Raw genomic sequence first — 21,618 nt, 5'->3', positions numbered from 1 at the left:
ACATAAATATGAATGAGAATGAGTGTGTGTGTGTGTGTGTGTGTGTGTGTGTGTGAGAGAGAGAGAGAGAGAGATTTCTGTGTGTGTTTATATCCGCTCTTTTCCAAAATGGTCCAAGTGAAACCTTGGCTTGGGTTTGAGGGAACCACAAACTGCAGCGCTAGCAGTGCACACACAGAGCACACTGCTGCGCTTGGCCCCCTTGTTGCCGTGGAGAGGTGAGGCCTTTCTCAAGGCAGAGACTTCCTCTCCATGCAGCGCTAACGCTAGCTGCTCACAGAGGCTCTATTGTGCGCAGGGTCCGGCAAGATCACTGACATGAAAGCAGCACATGCCTGAGTTTTCACCTCAGGAAAAGGAAGACAAATATTTCATACTTAGGTCTGATTAAGTTATTCACTTGCACCGCATTCTCCCCCCACCCAAAGAAAGTAGAGAGGAAAATAAAAAATAAAGACGCCTCTTGTTGTGGATCAGAGAGATGTCACCATTGGGGGCCTGTGTGTATGTATTGTGTTACAGCAAGGTCTCTCTTTCTCTCTCTCTCTCTCTCTCTCTCTCTCTGTGTGAGTGTGTGTGTGTGTACAAGAGTGTGTGTTGGCAGTGTGGGGTGGGTGCTGCTCTTTTGGAGAGGCCAAAAGCAATCTCTCCCCTCTCCTCTTTCTCAGTGCCTACCTTCACACTCACGGTCAGGCACTCACATCTGGGAGAGAGCCTGTACACACACACTCACTCACACCCAGACAACACTCACACACACACCTATATACATCGGCATCGGGCAACTCGTTAACAATCTGACCAACACTATCTCTTGCTCACACACAGAGAAACACAAGCACACACTCTCTCTCTCTCTCAAAAAACACATGGTACACCCACACACACATACACGTAGACCAAAACACACACTCACCACCGCATACACACCCTCCCCTCCTCCCTCGGTCGCTTGCGCGGCTCGGCGACCCTCCATCACTGGCCAGGCCCCCCTGCCCTGAACATCTCCAACCTTTCGGCTAGGACCATTCGGGAAAGCAGGAGACTGAGGTAAGCGCGACTGGGGGCTCCTTTACTCTATGGTTATGGGTTTGTGCTGGACTAGGTGCAGGCTGGCTGGGTTTGCCTTGTCCAGGAGCTGCTCGCTACCAGGTGATGCTTGGATGAGTTACGGCTACCACTAAATGATTGAGTAGAGCAACATTTTTGATTGATTTTTTGGTTGATTTTTTTGCCTGCTATTACTTTTTTGTTTTAGTCTTTTTTTTTCATGCATGGATGATTTTTTTCATGGGTGATGGCAGGTTAGGAAGGCAGATTGGTGTTGACTTTTGAGTTGAGATCTTTTTTGGAAAACTATGCAATTGAAATGTTGGGCTTCTTTTTTAAAATGATAGTTGTTCACACTAACAGGTGACCATTGGAGAAAAAAATTAATGTTTTTTTTAAGGTCAGGTGATTCTGGCCTGATTCCTTGCATTTCATGGCTGCACACTCTGTGAACAGCTGATATTTTCTTGAGGCACATATTGGTCTGGAGTGTTTTGCCTTTTTCCTCTATTAGCTGCCCAATCAGCATGGATTATGCTCTGTGCTAATGGCGGTGAAAATTCAAAAACTTCCTCTAACTTGTTGAGAGGTTGACATTGGATTACCAGTCTATGCTCTGAAATCTATTTTAAATGTCCATGACAGTCAAATTATCTAATTAACCCATTGTGTGCTGTGCGCTTTTCTGCTTGTATATGAAAACAGGTGAATGTCTTCCTTATTGGATTAATTGGATGATATCAAAGAGAATTCTACCTTTTAAGATAATATGACATGTCAAGATGATAGATTGTGTTGCACCGCAAATTGAATTTGAAGGAAAGCTATAAATCAATGGGACCACTAACTATCAAGAGGGGACTGTAGAGTCACTGACTATCTGGAATGCCCAAACCAGAGCCAAGCAAAACATTGGAGCAGCAATGCATGCTTTGCATACACACACACACTTGCTCTCTCTCTCTCTCTCTCTTTCTCTCTCTCTCTCTGACACATACACACAGAAGTACACACAGTGAACCCTGTGTAAAAGCGGGACTCTGTCTTAAAGCATACTCTGTCCTTCAGTATTTGCCTTGAACCTGTCAAGATGTTGAGGAACCGGGCTTCAAAACGGCTCTCTGTGCACATGCATGATGGACAGGAGCACTTTGTCGTTTATTCTCATCTTTGGCTGTATAAATAATCTACCCTGCATGTTATCCATATAAAAGCATTTTCACCTGCTGCTATTTATTTGCTGTAAAGGTCCACTGAGTTAAGTTCCTAACAAGGAGTGTTCCTAACAAGGAGTGCATTTAAAGCTCAAGTTGGAATTTGCAGCTATTCTCCCGTGGCACCAAAAATAGTGTGCAGAACTCAGTGCTCAAAGATAGGTGTGTTAAGATATGCGTGCGAGTGTGGTGTGTGTATGTGTGAAAATATGTGCACATGTGTGTGCAAGTGTGTGTGCTTGCATGTGTGGTGGTTGGGGAGAGGGTGCAGAGAAAGAGACTGAACTCTCTCTCCATCTCCCCTTCTCTCCCCCCTCTACTGAATGAAACTTTTCCTTGCAGTCGTAACTCACCGCCATCCTGTCCACAAACCTCGGTGGAATTTCGAATGTGAATGCTGAGACAGGCCGAGGCGGCCGCTCATAAAGGACCTCTGTCAGTGAGAGAGGGGCAAGTCAACTCGCCCTCTCACTCTTCTCTCTCCCTCTCCCTCTCTTTCTCTCACTCTCTCTCCTTCTCTCTCTCTCTCTCCGTCTTACCCTGAGGGCCAGAAGCTTGCGCTTGTCCACGTTGCTCTCTTGCTTCTCTCAGTCACTCTCTCTCTTCCTTCTTCTCTGATTTGCAACCCTCGCCGACCTCATCAGCCTGGAGAACCCTGCAACATATTTCAGGGCTGTGCTTCTCAGATTGTCTTTGGCCCTTTTTTTGACAATCTCATTGGCCTTCCCATTGCCAAGCCTGTCATCAATATAGCATCTAAGAAGCATATCTGACAGTTAGGATTACGGGATACTTTTTTGGCCTGAATTAGAGTCATTACTTATTGCGATTGAATCAGCATTAGAAAGGCGCCAATCCATGGTGCAGTCACTTTGACTTGTGCTCTGGGCTCTTGGCCTCCTGTGTTTAAGATGCGGACAAGGCATAATAGTCAACGTAGCAGAAAGAGAGGGTGTGAATGCACCCAAGGGTAGTTTGCAGCCTCTGGTGTATAGCTGATTACTTGGTTGTCAAACGACAGAGAGACACAAGGCTTGTAAACACCAGGTGTTGCCCACATTCCTTCAGCAGTGTCCCTCAATTACTTTTCAAACTTCATTGAGAATGGGATTGTGTTGTCATGTATAGGATTACTTCTGTGGTTTGAAGACATTTTTTCAAGCTACCATGGAGCATGGAATGATCTAGCCCTGATCTGGCCCTAGTCTGCTGTACAGTATGTCTAATGGCGCCAGGTCTGTTGCAACAATAGCCACGTTGCAGGTGACAGTATCTGTCAGCCTGTCATCTCCTCGCTTTATAAACCCAACCTCTGACCTCTCAGCTGTGACATAAAAACGAGGCGGAGATTGACGGGTTCAAAGATGGCTGCCCCCTCCCAAGAAAAAAAGACACAAAAGAAATGGGGCCTCCCCTCCTCCACTCTCCCTCTTTTTCTCCTCTCCACCCCTGTCCTCTCTCTTTGGGGCGGACACGCACCCCTGGCTGGCCTCCTGAGCCCACTCGCAGGCCTGTCTGCACTTGGCTAATGAGCTCTAAACCCCTCGACCTCACCTGGGCTGGTTGGCCGCCACCAACACCACCACCACTGCTGCCATGCGCTCAGCGGAGCAGAGAGAGGCGCCCTGTGACTGGGCCGGTCGGCACGGCCCGTGGTGGGGGCACGGCAGCCAGGCGGAGCCCGCTGTCGCAACCGCACATTTATCATGCCAGAGCATCAGTCAGTGAGTGGATGGCACAGGCATCAAGTGTGTGTGTGTGTGTGTGTGTGTGTGTGTGTAGTGCAGATGTGTAGTGTCTGTGTACAAGGGGTGTCTGGGGGGTTGTGTGAGTGTGTGTATGGTATGTGTTTGAGTATATGTGTAGCGTTTATGTGTAGTGTTTGTGTGTGTGTGTGTGTGTGTTTGTGTGTGTGTGTGTGTATGTGTATGTATGTGTAGGGTATATGTGTGTTTGTGTGTGTATGTGTAGTGTCTGTATATTGCATCTGGCCCAGGCGTCAAGTGTGAGCGTGTGAAGAGTATGTGTGGTGTGTGCATGAATATATGTGTGGTGTGTCTGTGTGAGTGTCTGGATTATCTATGTTCAGTGTGTGTGTCTGTGTATGTTTCCTTGTCTTGGAAATTGTGTGTAGAGGTCAAGGTCGAAGGTTGAATCAGATCTTGTAGCCCATAGTAGTCCAGCTTCTGAGTAGTCTCAGAAAGGGTCAGCCATGAGTTTGTTTTCAAGGTTCAGCAAGTTTGTTGGACCACCATTTATGGGTTGCCTTCTATTTTACATGGTAATTAAAGTGCAGCAATAAGAGGTCCTTTGCAACATGGCCAACCAAAGCCTTTGGCCTCAACCAAAGTCCTTTTTAAACTCTTTTACTGGCTTCCAGTATGACTCTTTCCAAACAGATTTAATATCCCCCCTTACTATGTTCTGCCAGGCATAAACATTTTATTGAATTTGAATTAGTGTTGTTAAATTAAAAAAGGCAGCAGAACTGTTACTCAAAGTGTAAAGGCCCATTCACACCAAGAACGATAACGATAACGATAGCTATAAATAAATATCGTTCTCGTGAATATGAATGACGACGTTCACACATAAACTATAACAACATGAAGAACGATATCGTTGGGGATCACTTTCAGAGTGATTTTCAGAACGATAAAAAGCTAATAGCCAATCAGAACCCATATTTTAACGTCACATTCATTAACACAAGGAGAGACTTTGTTTATCGTTGTTCAGTGTGAACGCTTTTATCGTTATGGTTATAGTTATCGTTCTTGGTGTGAATAGGCCTTAACTCTGTATCCCCCCCCTCTCTCTCACTGTTATTTCTATCTCTTTGTACTTCCTCATTTTTATCTCCCTATCTCTCTCTCTTTCTCTTTAATCTTACCTTTCTCCCTCTTCAATCTCTTTCATTCTCCATCTCTCAACCTCTTCCTCTCCATCTTTTTTTATCTCCCTTTCATTACATCTCTCTCTCCAACTCTCTCTCTCTTTCTCCATCTTACTTTCTACTTTCTACTATCTTTCTGCATCTCCTTTTCTGTCAATGTCTTCCATCTCTCTCTCCAATTCTCTATATATCTCTCTCTCTCTCCATAAGGTGGATGATGATCATGCTGGCTAGGCTCGTGGTGGGACTCCTGGTCCTGAAGGTGGCCGCAGCCTCTCCCACCAGACACGCCCGCCAAGTGGAACTGGATACGTACGACAGCAACAACTATGATGTGGGTATGAATCTGGAGAACCAGGACGTCTACGACTATTATGATGGAGTCACCATTGATGAGCCTCAGGTAAGAGAGAGAGAGAGAGAGGGGGGAAAGAGAGAGAGAGAGAGAGAGAGAGAGAGAGAGAGGGGAAAGAGTTCAGAAGTTTTTTACCAACTTTGGCCTCCAAGAGCTTCTCTTGCATAACATTGCATAATATTTGAAGTAACAAAAAAAGATCTATTTCAACTGGTAGTTTTTGAGCCGACGTAACCATGGATCCTATGTTTCCCCCAGTGCTGGTCAGACAGGATACTATTTATTCATAGATATCTAAGATTTGCAAGTTTAAATGCTAGGTTGTGCTCTAGCCTGTGGTTTCATTGTAGGCCTACTTGACTAAAAGGGGCCATGATGCAGGAAATATTTTTTTCTTGTTAGTTTTGAGATCAAATATGTTGATGTGACTACGGGACATGCCAGACTTTTCAAATTTGACGTCTCCCTTCCCTGCCTCTGATGGCCATAGAAAGGACGTGGTCATTGAGCACAGGAAAATCAGAAAAGTGCTCTCATTTATTATGTTCCCTCCCCCAATCCAGTCTCAATCCAGCACCTGGAAGATGCCTAAAGATGTTCGTCAATCAGAGTGAAGACATATACACGTGTAAAGTTTTATATCAAAATAAAAGCTCAGCTGCAAAATGTAGCCTATTTTCCCATGTGGTTTTCAGAAATGAGCCAAGGGTTTTGCAGACTAAAGTATCTCAGGGAATGTTATAAAATAATTGAAAACTGTATTGCATTGAGCCTTTAAAACATGGCTTTGGCACTTGGTACGAAGCTACATTAGTTGAGATTGAATCAGGTTGCTTGCATAGTTAAGTATAAGTATAAGTATATATACTTTTTTGATCCCGTGAGGGGAATTTGGTCTCTGCATTTAACCCAATCAGTGAATTAGTGAAACACAAACAGCACACAGTGAACACACAGTGAGGTGAAGTACACACTAATCCCGGCACAGTGAGCTGCCTGCTACAATGGCGGCGCTCGGGGAGCAGTGAGGGGTTAGGTGCCTTGCTCAAGGGCACTTCAGCCGCAGCCCACTGGTCGGGGTCGAACCGGCAACCCTCCAGTTACAAGTCCAGAGTGCTAACCAGTGGGCCACGGCTGCCAGTAAGTGTTGCAGCAAAGCCAATCCCTACTGTTCCGTCAGATATCATAGTTTTCATTATGTCTTCCCAAACCAGTTAACTGCATGTACACCTGTCTATATTCTAATAATGAACAGAAAACACACTGTCCCCCTACAGCCGAGCATCTGGGTAGGCCTGTTGCCTTGGTTACCATCTCTGTCGTGTTCTAGAACAGGTGGTTCTTGTTAGGCCCTGTGAATCAGCTTTCCTTCATATAAAGAAGTTACATAACACTGTGTGTGCAGAACTCAATGGTAGACCTACTGGCAGGCATGACACTTTCATCACAGGCTGGGGAATTGGAGGCAGTACGTGTGCTAGACTTTAATGTATGGCATACTGGCTGTTATGATACCATACATAAAGACAAGATATAAAAAGATAGGAGAAAACTGGATTGTAGAACATTATAGTAAACTGTGATTAATGTGTATATGTATGTATATGGAAATTAGCAGGCTATTTAGACATGTAGATACCCTTTTAATCTGCCTCTAGCACTGCAGATGCTTTAAGGTTTTAAAAGCCCCACTCTTCCTGTAACTTGGGAGACTGCTACTTCATGAAACCAGATTATCTGCATTACCTATCTGCCAAATTGTGTATTGTGTAACAATATGGGTATTTATTCTAATGCATTTAACTTTGTACAACTCTACTTCTGCTATATAGCTCCAATTGGTAAATCGGTTGCTGGCAGCCATCTTCTTAAACTAAACTATCTTCTTAAACCCCCCCAAACACACACACACACACAGTAAGATTGTGTGCCAAGCTCAGCCTTGTTGGCGGTTCTGTCTGCAATTTCCATCTGCCACCTTTGGAATGCGCTGCATGTCAGCTGATACTTATGACTAATTAGAATCTGGAATTAGAAATGACACTCCGATGGAACTGCTGCATTTTGTATCTTTGAAGCCCAAAACATTTTCATTGAACAACTTATCCAATGAGACACAGATCCAGCCTAAATCATGTGTTCATTATATCGTGACAGATTTGCTGCAGGGTAACTATTCCCTCTGACATATGCTCTGCATTAATTATTGACTAATTGCTTTATAGACTGATAGAGGCAGACAGAAAGTTAGTTTTAGAGAGAGAGAGAAACAGAGAAAGAGAGAGAGCAAGACAATAATTCAGTAATGAACAAGTGAGTGAGTGAATGAGCAAGCAAATGAATGAATGAATGGATGGATGGATGGATGAATGGATGACTGAATTAAATTGGAGGAGAAAGTCTCTCCAAAGGAAACAGTACCCATTCCACTGAATGCACTCCGGCAATGATGTGACTTGTCTGCAATTTAGATTTTGGATCAGGAACACTGAGGCAGTATTTTTCAACCAAAGGAAATGGTTCAGATTATACCTCTTTTGCAACCAGAACCTGGACCAGAAATATGCTAGGCTGGCACGGTCCCGGCCAGCAGGATTGGATTTACAAAATGGATCAGAACAGAACGCCAACCGAACTTAAGTGGATCCTGATGTGGGTCCTTTTCTCCCCCCAGACAATCCGGCAATTTAGCACGCAGTCAAGTGTCTGTCCATGCACACTCAGTCCATGCACTGAGTGTTATAGGTACATCACCATGTTGTGACAACAGCACAAGCACTTTAGGAACACATTAGTCTGGCCTGTGGCTTTGATAGTGTAGAGAGCCTGTGTAAATGTGTCTAATTTGAAACATAAACTTCAGCAAATACCAGTCCCAGAGAGGGAGTCACGGGGCAGGGAGGCAGAAACTGAGCTGGACTCATCTCATCTGGATTAGACCACCTCACTGGAGCAAAGGCTGTCTCTGATTGCCTGTTATTATGGTGTGTTTGAACATGTGGACAGAAAGGCAGGATAAGGAAGATAGAGAGGTGGGACAAGGTGGGTGTGTGTGTGTGTGTGAGAGAGAGAGAGAGAGAGAGAGAGAGAGAGAGAAAGAGTGTGTGTGTGTGTGTATGAGTGTGTGTGTGTATGAGTCTGTGTGTGAGAGAGAGAGAGAGAGAGAGAGAGAGAGAGAGAAAGTGTATGTGTGTGTGTGTGTGTGTGTGTGTGTGTGTGTGTGTGGTGTTGGAGTGCAGATTAAGGGATATTTCATGAAAAGGGGCACCTGTGATGAGTGGTGTGCTTCAGAAAGTCCTGTCCTCTCATACTTTTCTTATGTGAGCTCTCTCTCCCCCATCTCTCTGTCTCTGTCTCTCTCTCTCTCCCTTTCTCCCCATTTAACCCTGTGTACCGTCATAGCAGTAATCAGGACTTTCTATGTCACACCCGTGCTTAGGGACTCCCTAATCGGCAGCAGTTGTTCCACCAGTGAGACTGGGAGTAAAATCAGGTGACTTGACTCAGTGTGCAGGGGAATGCTCAGTGAGTAGTGCACATTCATGAGCCATGAGGAGTTTATGGAAACAGGATCTCATCACTGCACCATTCACTGGTCCCTCTCCCTCTATTCCTTATAACGTTAACCTTAGAGAATTTTTCCACTGAAGAGAGAGAGAGAAAAAAAAGAAAGCGAGAGCTGGTATTCGTTTGACCTCTGACCCGTGGTGTGAACTCTGACCCTTATGATTGACGGTTGTTTCAGGAGTCGGGCGTGTCTGTGAGGTCTCGGAGAAGTGCCATGGGCTCATTCAGCCACCCAAGCAGATTTACTGACATGTCATTACATGGAGATACACACACACACGCACACACACACACACGCCCACACTCACCTACACACACACACACACTCACCTACACACACGCACATGCACACACACATAAACACAACCACAGAGCATCTAGACTGTGCACACACTTCACTTACTTTCAGTGTTTATGCTCTTTTTAAAAAAGTGTCTAGTCAATAGATGAACCCACTCCTGAGCCCATTCCTTCAGCAGACCAGTCTTAATTAGTATAGATCAGACTCTATGCACTGCAGAAGGACAAACAAAGGAAGTATTTCCACAGGGGAAGGCTAAGTGTTGTGATTGTGAGTGTGGGCTTTAGGGCTAATAGGCAGCTGGTGTGTTAAGACAGCTTCTGGCACCTCTGCACTGAGTATGTGAAATGTGCTGGGTAGGCACTTTTTCTCTGTCTCGATTGCACAGAGACGCAGTGGAAAGATAAATTGTGTGTGTGTGTGTGTGTGTCTCTGTGTGTCTCTGTGTGCGTGTGTGTGTGTGTGTATGTATGTGTGTGTGATAGAAAGAGTGTAGAGTCTGAGAGCCCGGGCAGATGATCCAGACTCCATATTTCAAAATCTGAATATAAATCTCATTGCATTTGTATGTGTGTGTGTATGTGTGTGTGTGTGTGTGTGTGTCTGTCATTTTTAGCTGCCTGACAGGGGTGGTGTTTGCTTTCTGAGGGTAGCGGTTTGGGGGGAAAGGAGGGGTAAGGAGAGGGGGAGCAGGGGAGGTGGATTTTGGGGGAAGAGAGTGAAGGGGGGTGTTGGAAGGTGGGGGTCTCCTGTTGCAGGCACAACACTACTCAAAGGCCCTCCTTGTAGTCTCACAAACTCTCTTTACTTTCAGATTTTTCTAGTTAATGCGTTTAACTTTTAACATTCAACTCCGGTATATGAAAGTTTCCTCTTAGCTTTTCCATTTTTTTCCCCATAGACCACATTTATGACATTTAATCGCTTGTTTTATAACTGGAGGCCTACAGAGCTGAATGACTTGATTAATGATTTGTCTCTTCATGGGCACTGGTAGTTAGGTAAGTCTCAAGTCTTGAAGCACAAAGACTATGGTCGGAATATAGGAAGAGTGGAAATATGGATTTCAGCTACCATGTGTGTCGTGGTTCCACAAGGACCATTTGCATCTAGGAGATGGAATGAGCTTTATGAGAGCTGCAGGAGTGTCTGCTCTCACCTGGGCTCTGTGTGAATCTTTAGCGCCCCATTGTGGTCAAATGGGGAAGTGCAGGGCACTGGCGAGTGCTATGTAGAAAGCAACGCACAGATGTGAGATCTCAGCCATGTGTCTCCTTATCAAAGGGTGCACTTTCATGTATGCACTGTGGGTCTGTTGTGTTTAACACATTTAATCAGCCTCTCAGCTGTAGGTTAGTTTGAGGAGTTGCTTTTGGTGGGGTTACTTTAATGCCTATTTTATCAGTAGACACAGCCACAGACACATGTGGCTTAAAGGTTACCATAGGTCCAAAGAAAAAGATAATTTATTAACTGTAAATTACCTGCAAATCATCACACTGTTTCGGATGTAGTAAAGCTCATTATACATTTCACCTTCTATGCATTTTATTGGGCAACCCTCTTAACAATGGGCTTTAGAGTGAAGCAGTATCATTAGATCCTGATGACACTATAGTGGTGGGTTCATTAAGGACTTATAGGAAAGCTGCCTAAGCAGAAATGGAAAGGTCATTGCACAAAGGAGCACAAAGGAGCATGCATTGAAACAGAAACTCAAGGTGTCAAACATTTCCATTCCAACTATCTAGTGCCCTGATAATTTAGATTTAGATGTTCTATTTCGACAGGTAAAAAGATTAATCCGTCAGCACTTCAGAAGTGATGCACCTCAATCTAACCTGACTCTCGCCAAATGGCTTATTCAATCATATGCAAGCATTTTTTGATTAGGCCCAGCCTTCTGAAGCAACACTCCAATGGATTGATCCCAGATGGATGAGTGGAGCTAGGCGGAACGAAATTCATCTGGCGAGAGTCAGGTTAACCTCAATCAGCAGTGAAAACCAATGATATCAGTTCCCCAGTGATTCCCATGCCTGATTCAATAGTCCTGAACTGCATACAAGAAAGCAGTGATATTCCACATACCTGCACTCTTACAACAACTGTGTTGAAAACAACACAACAGTTTGTGTTTTTACTTTTTTATTCCTTGCACAATATGTGTTGAAAATAACAGAACTTGTGTTGTTTTTTAACACATCTCTGTGTACAGATAGGGACAACACATTCGTTTTAAGAGTGTGGCTTACAGTAATGTCCCTGTAGATGCTCCCTGTCCCTTAAGAGACAGCACACAGATAAGAGGAGCTTGGACCTTGTAGTGTAAGGAGTCGTGCCCTGTGGGGACGCCAAAAGAGTGTCTTTTGGGTTTATACTTAGAGCATTAGCTGTACACAACTCATGGTATTGCTGATAGTGAGTAGTATTATGCATATAATCTACAGCACTGGCAAAGGTGTAAATACATTTCTCATGTCAACGTCGAATGAGAGAGAGAGCAGACAGATTTTGAGCTCCTCTCGAGAGCCCTCACTTCTAACACTCACAGAAGGGGGAATTCCCTGGCATCTGGTCCGCAGATAGAGATCGGCACGCTGGCCCCGCCCGAGGAGAGCGCCGTGGGAGAGGAGGAGGGAGAGGAGGCGGAGGAGACGGAGGCAGAAGAGGTGGAGGAGGTTGACGAGGCCGAGGGCGAGGAGGGAGAGGAGGTGGAGGAGGTGGATGCGGAGGAGGCCGAGGCAGAGGAAGGAGAGGAGGTAGATGTGGAGGAGGTGGAGGCCGAGGAGGTGGGATGTGGGAGCAGTTGTGGAGGCCGAGAGGTGGATGTGGAGCAGTTCGATGCGGAGGAGGCCGAGGCAGAGGAAGGAGAGGAGGTAGATGTGGAGGAGGTGGAGGCCGAGGAGGTGGATGTGGAGCAGTTCGATGCGGAGGAGGCCGAGGCAGAGGAAGGAGAGGAGGTAGATGTGGAGGAGGTGGAGGCCGAGGAGGTGGATGTGGAGCAGTTCGATGCGGAGGAGGCCGAGGCAGAGGAAGGAGAGGAGGTAGATGTGGAGGAGGTGGAGGCCGAGGAGGTGGATGTGGAGCAGTTCGATGCGGAGGAGGCCGAGGCAGAGGAAGGAGAGGAGGTAGATGTGGAGGAGGTGGAGGAGGTGGATCTGTGAGGAGGAGGAGGCGAGAGGCAGAGGAAGGAGAGGGAGGTAGATGTGGAGGAGGTGGAGGCCGAGAAGGTGGATGGAGCAGTTCGATGCGGAGGAGGCCGTGAGGCAGAGGAAGGAGAGGAGGTAGATGGAGGAGGTAGTTATAGGTTGGGGGAGCATAATGGGAGTATACAGAGGAGCTGTATCCAGAGGTGGTGGAGGAGGAGTATGTCTCGGCCGAGGTGGAGATCCCCATCACTGCCCCAGCCTCATCCCCTGCAGGTGAGGCTCCTGGGGTTCGAGAGCCTCATGGGCCCCACTCGCAGGGGAGTCTGGGGTTCAGGCAGCCGGGCCGTGGAGCAACACCACCACCAACACCAACACAACCCCCCCTGCCTGTCTATCCATCTCTCCCCTCTCCCTCCATTTTATCTCTCTCTCTTTATATCTACCTACTCTGTCTATCTAGCTCTCCTTCTCTCTGTCCCTCACTCTCTCTTCCCCTCCTCTATCTGTATCTATCTCTCTCTCTGTTTCTCACTCTCTCTCCCTCACTATCTCTCTTTCTCACACACACACACACACACACACACACACACACACACACACACACACACACACACACACACACACACACACACTGCATTCCTGCAGTGCTTCGCAGGAATACAGAAAGTAGGGCCACCACCCCTGATGGGGTTTCTCTTGCCACGCGGCTGTCATTCCATTTAACTCCCCACCAGTGGTTAAATGTGTGTTATCACCCTTTAACACTCACTCACTCATAACGTCACCATCCACTCCAATCCAGCTCAACAGTCACCTCTCTTACTCACTCATTCATTCATTCATTCATTCACTCACTCTCTCTGTCTGTCTGTCTGTCTGTCTGTGTCTCTCTTTTGTCTCGAATCATTGCCCATCTTTGGTCTCTAATCTGTCCTTTAACACCTAATCTTGTCTCTAACAAGAGGAGGAGCTGCGCCTGACGCCCATTGACATTCTTCAAATCTCTGGGGACTTGGGAGAGTCGGGAGAGGCATCGGGGGCATCCGGGGACGCTGGGGGCTCCGGCGCTTCTGGAGATTTTGGTTCCGGCGTGTTCAGTGGGGCTTCGGGCGACTTTGGCTCCGGGGGTTCCGGGGGTTCCGGGGCTTCCTCTGGCGAGGAGCCGTCCGAGGCGTCCGGTGAGATTGAGTACTCCGGAATCTCCGGTGAATTTAGCGGGGAAGCCTCTGGAACCTCCGGGGACTTTGGCACCGAAGCTTCGGGGACTTCCGGCGACCTGGGCTCCGCAGGTTCTGGAGTCTCTGGTGACCTCGGGTCCGGAGCCTCCGGTTCTGGGTCAGGTTCAGGAATAGTGTTGGTCCCTGATGGAGGTCAGTACCAGTGATTCTAGTGGGTAGTCTTTCTTTTGAGTCTAGAGGGTATCTGTCCAGTATTGGTCCATCTTTAATGTAACACAAAGTATTTAGCCTCTATAGACTTGATTCCTTTTCACTCAGTAGTGGTCTCAGTAGTGCACTTTTGGGGACTTTTGGGGTCTCTACTTTGCTACAAAATAGTCTATGCTTATGGCCTAGCCTACATGCTCAAAGCTTTTTGATTCCATTTAACTGTTCAGACTGAGTTAAATGTGTGTGATTTTATTTCTTTGCTTATTTTTATGTATTTTTTTTTGCATTGATCATTGCCTTCCATCCATCACATCCATGTCATCCACCCCACCATCCTTTGCTGGGACTCTAATGTCTCTCTCACTGCACTGCCTTGCCTTGTCTCTAACAAGAGGAGGAGCTCCCCCTGGTTCCGGACCTCCCCGAGGAGGCCTCCGGGGCTTCCGCGGAGGAGTCGGGGGAGCCCGAGTCTGGGGAGGAGGAGGTTATAGTAGTCCCTACAATAGTGGAAGGTCAGTACCCCCATGCCCCCCTGTATGCTTTTGCTTTAAAATAATAATAATAATAATAATAATAATAATAATAATAATAATAATAATAATAATAATAATAAGGCAACCATATCAACACAATGTTATTTCATTGATTATTGACCGATTTTGATTGATGTTGTTTGATCTTTTGGATGTTTGATGAGTGTAGCCTAGGCTAGGGTATATTGGTTTGACGATTGGGAAAAGCTGTTTTCATGATCTAGTGTTATGCTAAGAGATGGACCGGGGGTGTCCAGTCCTTATAATAGGCTGTTGTACAAATACAATTTACTCATGGTTAACAGTTAGGTCAAGTCCTATGGCCATCTCTGTGCTCTGCTTGGTTATATGTGACACGATACATTGTCATTAGCCATCATACTTCCCCTCCACTTCATTTAACTGCATTTGATTGGTTAAATGTGTGTTCATCAGTCTATAAAAGTACTCATCATCATCATGTGTTAACTCATCATCAAGCTTTCCTTTGTCAGCCATCACTCATTTGCCCCACTCATGTCCACCCTTCGTGTTTTCCCTATGATGTGTCTGTCTGTCTTTTAACACCTAATATGTGTGTGTAAACAAGAGGACGAGCTGCTCCCGACAGTCCCTACCACCCCAGAGGAGGTCACAGGGGGTGTTGTGGGCTCTGGAGAGTCAGGCTCACCTGACATTGACATTGACATTGACAGTACGGAAGGTCAGTACCACCTCAATACTATTCCCACCCACCCACTGCTGTGCTGTTTCGCGGCTGACTGCTTGGTCCAGACATATATTGTGTCAGCCAGCAGCAATGCTGTCGGCAACAGGTTAACTTAACAGACTGTGTAAGACTGAATTGGAACCCTCTATCATTAGATTGGCATAACTATGTATGTCAAAAGTTCTGTACAATTTGAAATATACCATAGCTTAATGTTACGCATCAAGGTAGTTAATATCCATTGATATATACAGTACATTATTACAATATCAAAGTCTTGTGAGAGAGGTTTCCAGTAAGGTGTTTGTTATCTAAGGATACAATCATACTACGTACCCCATATTGATGATGACAATGTTAACCTATCACCAATTAAGAGAAAAATAGCATGACACTTACAGAATAATATTACCTGTTTGGAATGAGTTAAATGTGTTTCCATGATTGTTATCACCCGTCACTCTTTGGCCTGGGGCTCCATTTGCCTCCTTATATGTGCAGACAGAAAAGAGAAAAGTAAGTAGACACTGTTATACTTAATCACTTAATTCAAGCTACAATGCTACTCTCTAATGAATGTACAGGCAGTCCCCAGGTTTTGAACCACCTTGCACTCATAAGTTACATCAAAAACATTGTGTCATACAATGTTTTATAATATGAATGCATGTACACTATGCACTACCACACAACTGTGACAGTCATGAAAGCATTACACACTTCAGTGGTGAATTGACTCGTGGAGCGTATAACCCCGTCTGCTATTTTAAAGGTATAGTGGAGGGTAAGTGTGATGTATTAAGAGAAAGGCAATGTAGAATTCATAATTACTTGTACTTATTTTATACAGTATGTATGTATACATATCTGTAATTACCTTAGAACAAGTCCTGAGTCCTTTATATCTACATAGGGAGAGGGTCCCTTTCCATAGAGTCCACCATGTTTACTAGAGACCAGAGCAGGCAAACTAAAACATGACTTCTAGAGAGATCTTTTTACTGTACTTATGCCACTGTAACTTATGTCTCCCACATTCTTGGAAACTGAGTGGTATTCAGCTGGTTTCTTCCTCATGCTCAATTCTGTGTGCCATAATTTCCCAACTATTAGCCGCAGTTTGTACATTGTTAGGGGCAGCCGTGGCCTGCTGGTTAGGGCTTTGTGCTTGTAACTGAAGGGTTGCCGGTTCGAGATAAATGCAGAGACCAAATTCCCCCCACGGGATCAAAAGAGTATATACTTACACATACTTATACTTGCAACATTTCTTCAGCTATGTGGTTAATACACAGGGGCAGTTCATTTGGTATTAATATGGTTTTGTTTTTTTAACTTGCATAAAACACTGTCCTGCGGTTTATACACAATGTGGTTAATACACAGGAAATTACTGTAAGTGAAGTATGCACCTGTTCCAACTTATAATTTAACTTAAAGACAGACTTAATAAGCAATCTCTTTCGTAACCTGGGCTCTGCCTGTTATTACAGATATCGACATAGACACATCCATAACCAAACGATACAGCATTTCCATATTTTGGGTACTACATACAAATATGTTCATGTAACATCAACTCCTTACCTCCATGCAACCCCCATGTCATCATGTTTGTGTTCATGTGTCTTCTGGTGTCTCTCATCCATTTCATGTGTGGCACGTCGTTACCACCAGTGACTCTGTAAAACACTGTTTCAGCATCATTAATATACGTGTCTAAAACTTCATACCCGACTGTGTGTGTATGAAACCATGTTTGTCTGCTTACTATCTCTCACATGACATTCCTCCCACAAAACACACATACACATTTTTATCATGAGACTTTTTGTTGTTTAATTCTTTCATTGTTGCATCTTAATGTTTTCCTTATTTATTCTGCATCATGAATCCACAGGTATGTCAACCTGCATGCTGTGTACCTGCTTGGGCGGGTCTGTCTACTGTGACGATGTGAAGTTGCAGAGTGTACCACCCCTGCCCAAAGATACCACTCACTTCTATGCCCGCTACAACAAGATCACAAAGATCAACAAGTCCGACTTTGCTAACATGAGTATGTGTCCCACTTTAAAAGAAAAAGCAAATGCTGAAATGAATTATCACATTACTGAATAATCACAGTGCATACCAACACATCTGTGCTGAGGAAAATATTCCTTTATCTATTGGAATGTGAAAATATAGCTGACGTCATTTGCATAGTCTCCTATGTATCTGTTATGGAACAATTAGCACAACGTAGCATGTGAATCATTATGCCGGGTGTCTCACAGTACTTTTGCTCACCTCTTGTGTCCAGACAAGCTGAAGAGAATCGATCTTACGAGTAACGAGATCGGCCGGGTGGACGATGACGCCTTTTTCGGGCTGCCCGCTCTGCAGGAGCTGGTGGTGAGAGAGAACAGGCTTGTCCATCTGCCCGCCCTGCCAGCCTCCATGACCCTCATTGATGCCAGTATCAACAAACTGGGTAGCACGGGCATTCAGAAAGAGGCTTTCAAGGTAACTGAGGAACTGAGGGAGTATGTGTGTGTGTGTGTGTGTGTGTGTGAGTGAGTGATATATATATATATACAGAGATAGAGAGAGAGAGAGAGAGAGAGAGAGAGAGAGAGAGAGAGACTATACAATAAAAAAATATCACAGCAGTAGACCGTGACCTATCAAAAGAACTAGGTGTTCATGAATTCATGGCATCAGAAGTACATGAATAGATATTGACAGAAAAGTATGCTATTTTATACATTTTAAGTAACTTTAAAGCATTTACATAATACTAAATGTTTTCATTGTTGATGTCACACATGGCGGTATATGACATACCATATTTCAATTCAGGGATCCTCAACACCTTTGTACTGAGTAGTGCCCCTTGTTATTTTCTCACCAGGATATGGCAGGTCTTCTGTACCTGTACTTGACGGATAACAACATTGACTATGTTCCTGTACCGCTGCCGGACAGTCTACGCTCATTGCACCTACAGGTACCTGTACTCCTGCCTTAATACTGCCACCTGGTGCCCTTAGCAAGAATTGCTATCATGCCAACCCAGATGTTAAAACTCCATGGCCCTTGGCTGAACTCTGCACATGAGTTTGTGTATTAATTGAGGAGTGTACATTACATTTGTACCACTCTATTTTGAATATTGTTGCAATGTGTAGTTTGAAGTTTAATGCATTTTTTGAGGTTGTCTTCATTTTTTACAAATTTTTCCTCAGAACAACAACATCCAAATGCTGCACGAAGACACATTCTGCAACGTGAAAGACTTACACTATATCCGGTACGCTCTGGAGGACGTGCGCCTGGATGGAAACCCCCTCAACCTCAGCAGAACCCCGCATGCCTATGTGTGTCTGCCTCGCATTCCTATTGGTGCTCTTATTTAAATTCACACACACACACACACAAACACGCACACACAAACACACACAAATTTGCACATGCGTTAAGACCTCTGTGTGCTCACCCAACTTTATTTCCTCACTAAAGGCTCATGCAAACTTACAAATGAATAGATGCCTTTTACTGACTTGTGCAAACACAAACACACAAGCACGCGGACACACGCGCGCACACACACACACACACACTTGCACACAGTAAGACACTTGAACACACAAAATTGCATACTCAGTAGATGATATTTGAATTGGTAATGATGCAAACTTTTCCTCCAACTACCTGCCTGTTTCCATATGGATATCCAACCAAAAGACATTAATGCAAGACACACTCACACACGCTACGACCAGAAGTCACTGGTCACTGGAAAACAGACTATAAGAGTTCGCTTTTTTGAAAAAAATCACTGGGGAAATGTGACAAAGCCTTCTTAGGTGTCTATGCCACCCAATCACAAGCACAGACACACTCACACACACACACACACAGATGCACACATATACATGCACACACACACAGCAGAGGAAGTTTTATCTTGAATTTCTCAGATCTCAGATGAAAAATCATGGGAAGAAACACAAAATCACGAACCTCTGAACATAAACTATGAATCAGTTTTATTGATCAATCAATCAATCAATCAATCAAAAATATTTTGTTTATTTTATTTTTATTCCTGTTCAGGACTGGCTAAGATGACCAGTGATGACATTGTTCAAATGTGTTTGTTTTGTAAAAAAAAAAAAGTGATAATATTAATGTGCAGTTAATTCTAACACACTTCCTGAAAAATTTTCATTTTACTAGCCTAAAATCATTCTAGCTGGAGCTTCCGGATTCGTTGAAAGAACAATTTGATTATCTAATGCAATAAAAAATAAGCATTCTAACACAATCATTTGTTGTAAAGTCTGTACTGTAATATAAAAAAATATATATATTCTTTAAATAGCTTTTTTACATGAATTGCAATATTTGGTATATTACATTTCAAAGTGTTGTTTTAAAACATGCACAATAGCCTTCACATAAATATTTCATGGCTTCTGTGTGACTGAGGGGGTTTGTGGGAATGGTTTGGGGGTGAATCATAGTCTGCTATTGTGTACTTTGTATGGAAATACCACAATTGAATAAAGTTGTTTTGGTGACCTCTCCAAAACAGGGATGGCTCAACGTTTTTATTATAAATGAGCTTAAGTTAAGAGGAAGACCAGAGCTGATGAACTAGAATTTAAGTACAACATGTCAACTGCTTAAAGATGCCCTGCCACACAAAATGTTTTTACTTGTATTTTTTAAATATGTTAGGTCCATATGTGTTTGTGCTATGTTGTGAATGTGAAAATGAAGAGCTACCTCCTCTGTCAGCTCTAGCCACTGAAAATAAATAAGCGGAGAAATCGGGCTAATTGCAAAAGCTCTTCAGTTTGACGTGGAATTGATTAAGCTCATTACTAGGGCTGTCAAAATAACTGATTAATTTTGATTATTTAATTTGAGAAAAAATAACTGATTAAAAAAAATAACGCAGATTAATCGATTCTGTATGACCTTTGACCCCGAGCCGTTGTAGTCAGTAACCATTAGACTGTAAAAAGAAGGAGAGAGAAGAAAATGTGCTGCCTAGATCATTGATTGGAACATTTACTTTTAAAAAACGGCCTGATGGTGTTGATTAAAATAAAGTCCTCTGCAATGTCTGCAGCAAAGAATTTACATATCACCGAAGTTCATTAACTCTAAAGTCGCACATCAATGCACAGAAATAGTGTTGACATTGAGGGGAGTGTTCATTTATTTTCATTGTGTCCCCTAGGTTATATCTGTGGCCTGAAATACCTTGTATATATATATATATATATAAAAAAAACTTCTTCCCGAAGCACTTTTGAATTTATTTCCTCAGCATATTAGGTCATATCATAGATTATTATGGCCATTATTAAAATAATAATAAAAGAGTTTTTGAACTTTAATGTCACTAATGCTGATTATTCAATGATTCATTTGAATTTAAATATTTAAAATACTTTCACAGCAAACATTATATATGTGATTAATTTAGATTAATTAATCACAGAGTACGTAATTAATTAGATTAATTTTTTAATCGATTGACAGCCCTACTCATTACTATTCATGAGCTCGCCCAGTTGAGACCATGCCACAGAATTCGTCTAGCTCTGTGTATGTAAGGATGGCTGAATGTCAATGGGCTTGTGCGCTATGCACGAATAGAACTTCAGCCATGCATTTTACCCAAGAACTCAAAACTGAGTTGAGGATCAAATGGCTTCAGTTTATTTTTTGGAACAATGCAACAGGCTTTGCAAAAAGGTTGCTGTTGAAGCCTGGAGCAGTAGGCTACCATCGCAGCAGTCTACGACCAGTACCCAGTCCATAAGTAAAACATTATAGAGCATCACAGTCCCGCCCACAGGAGTTTCCGGAAGTAAGAATTCAATGAAATTTCTCCATTGACAATTCGGGTATAAGCCATAAAAACTTAACTGCACATGGTAGACTCGCTTAGTACAGCTACGGCTGTACTAAGCGATTGTATATGGTCATATAGAGGGCGAAAATTCAAGGGGCACTAACCTTGTTTTGAAATAAATGTCTTTTAATCGCGATGTCTTGGATAAGTACTTCATTACCCACAATCCTGAACAATCCCACAATGATGCCTCTGATTGGTGGAAAGGCCGTTATGATCATAGTTTGAAACTTTATCAGCGAAAATTATTGACAAAGATGGCGGAGTCTTTTACTGCCTATGGCGAAAATCTTAATGTGAATAAAAACTTTCTAGACGAACATTGGTACTTGTATCAACAAGGATTGTGGTTTATATATCACACAAACTTAGTCAGGGCCAATACACCATCAAATAGAACACTGTAAATGCTAGTTTAAACACTTAACTTTTCAGGTAGCCGATAGGCTAATCATTAGCCTTTCTTAATAAGGCTCAATAAGTACTTCAACTTTTGAACTAGCTAGCTAGCTGATAGCACATGCAAGCTGGATGCT

The 21,618-nt window shown here is 43.8% G+C and overlaps 1 protein-coding gene across 1 annotated transcript; it reads left to right on the top strand.

Moving 5' to 3' along the window:
- Window positions 1-676: 676 nt before the first annotated feature.
- epyc (epiphycan) lies at window positions 677-19,744 on the top strand. Its single transcript, XM_048268810.1, has 11 exons — window positions 677-1,050; window positions 5,371-5,563; window positions 11,969-12,514; window positions 12,809-12,863; window positions 13,498-13,905; window positions 14,316-14,435; window positions 15,046-15,159; window positions 17,066-17,224; window positions 17,471-17,673; window positions 18,062-18,157; window positions 18,396-19,744. Exons 2-11 carry the CDS (start codon window positions 5,375-5,377, stop codon window positions 18,564-18,566), a joined length of 2,061 nt encoding a protein of 686 aa, XP_048124767.1. The 5' UTR covers window positions 677-1,050; window positions 5,371-5,374; the 3' UTR covers window positions 18,567-19,744.
- The last annotated feature ends 1,874 nt before the right edge of the window (window positions 19,745-21,618 follow it).

Source organism: Alosa alosa, chromosome 17 (genome assembly GCF_017589495.1).
Source record: "Alosa alosa isolate M-15738 ecotype Scorff River chromosome 17, AALO_Geno_1.1, whole genome shotgun sequence".
NCBI lineage: Eukaryota > Metazoa > Chordata > Actinopteri > Clupeiformes > Clupeidae > Alosa > Alosa alosa.
This window is presented reverse-complemented; position numbering and strand designations above follow the sequence as displayed.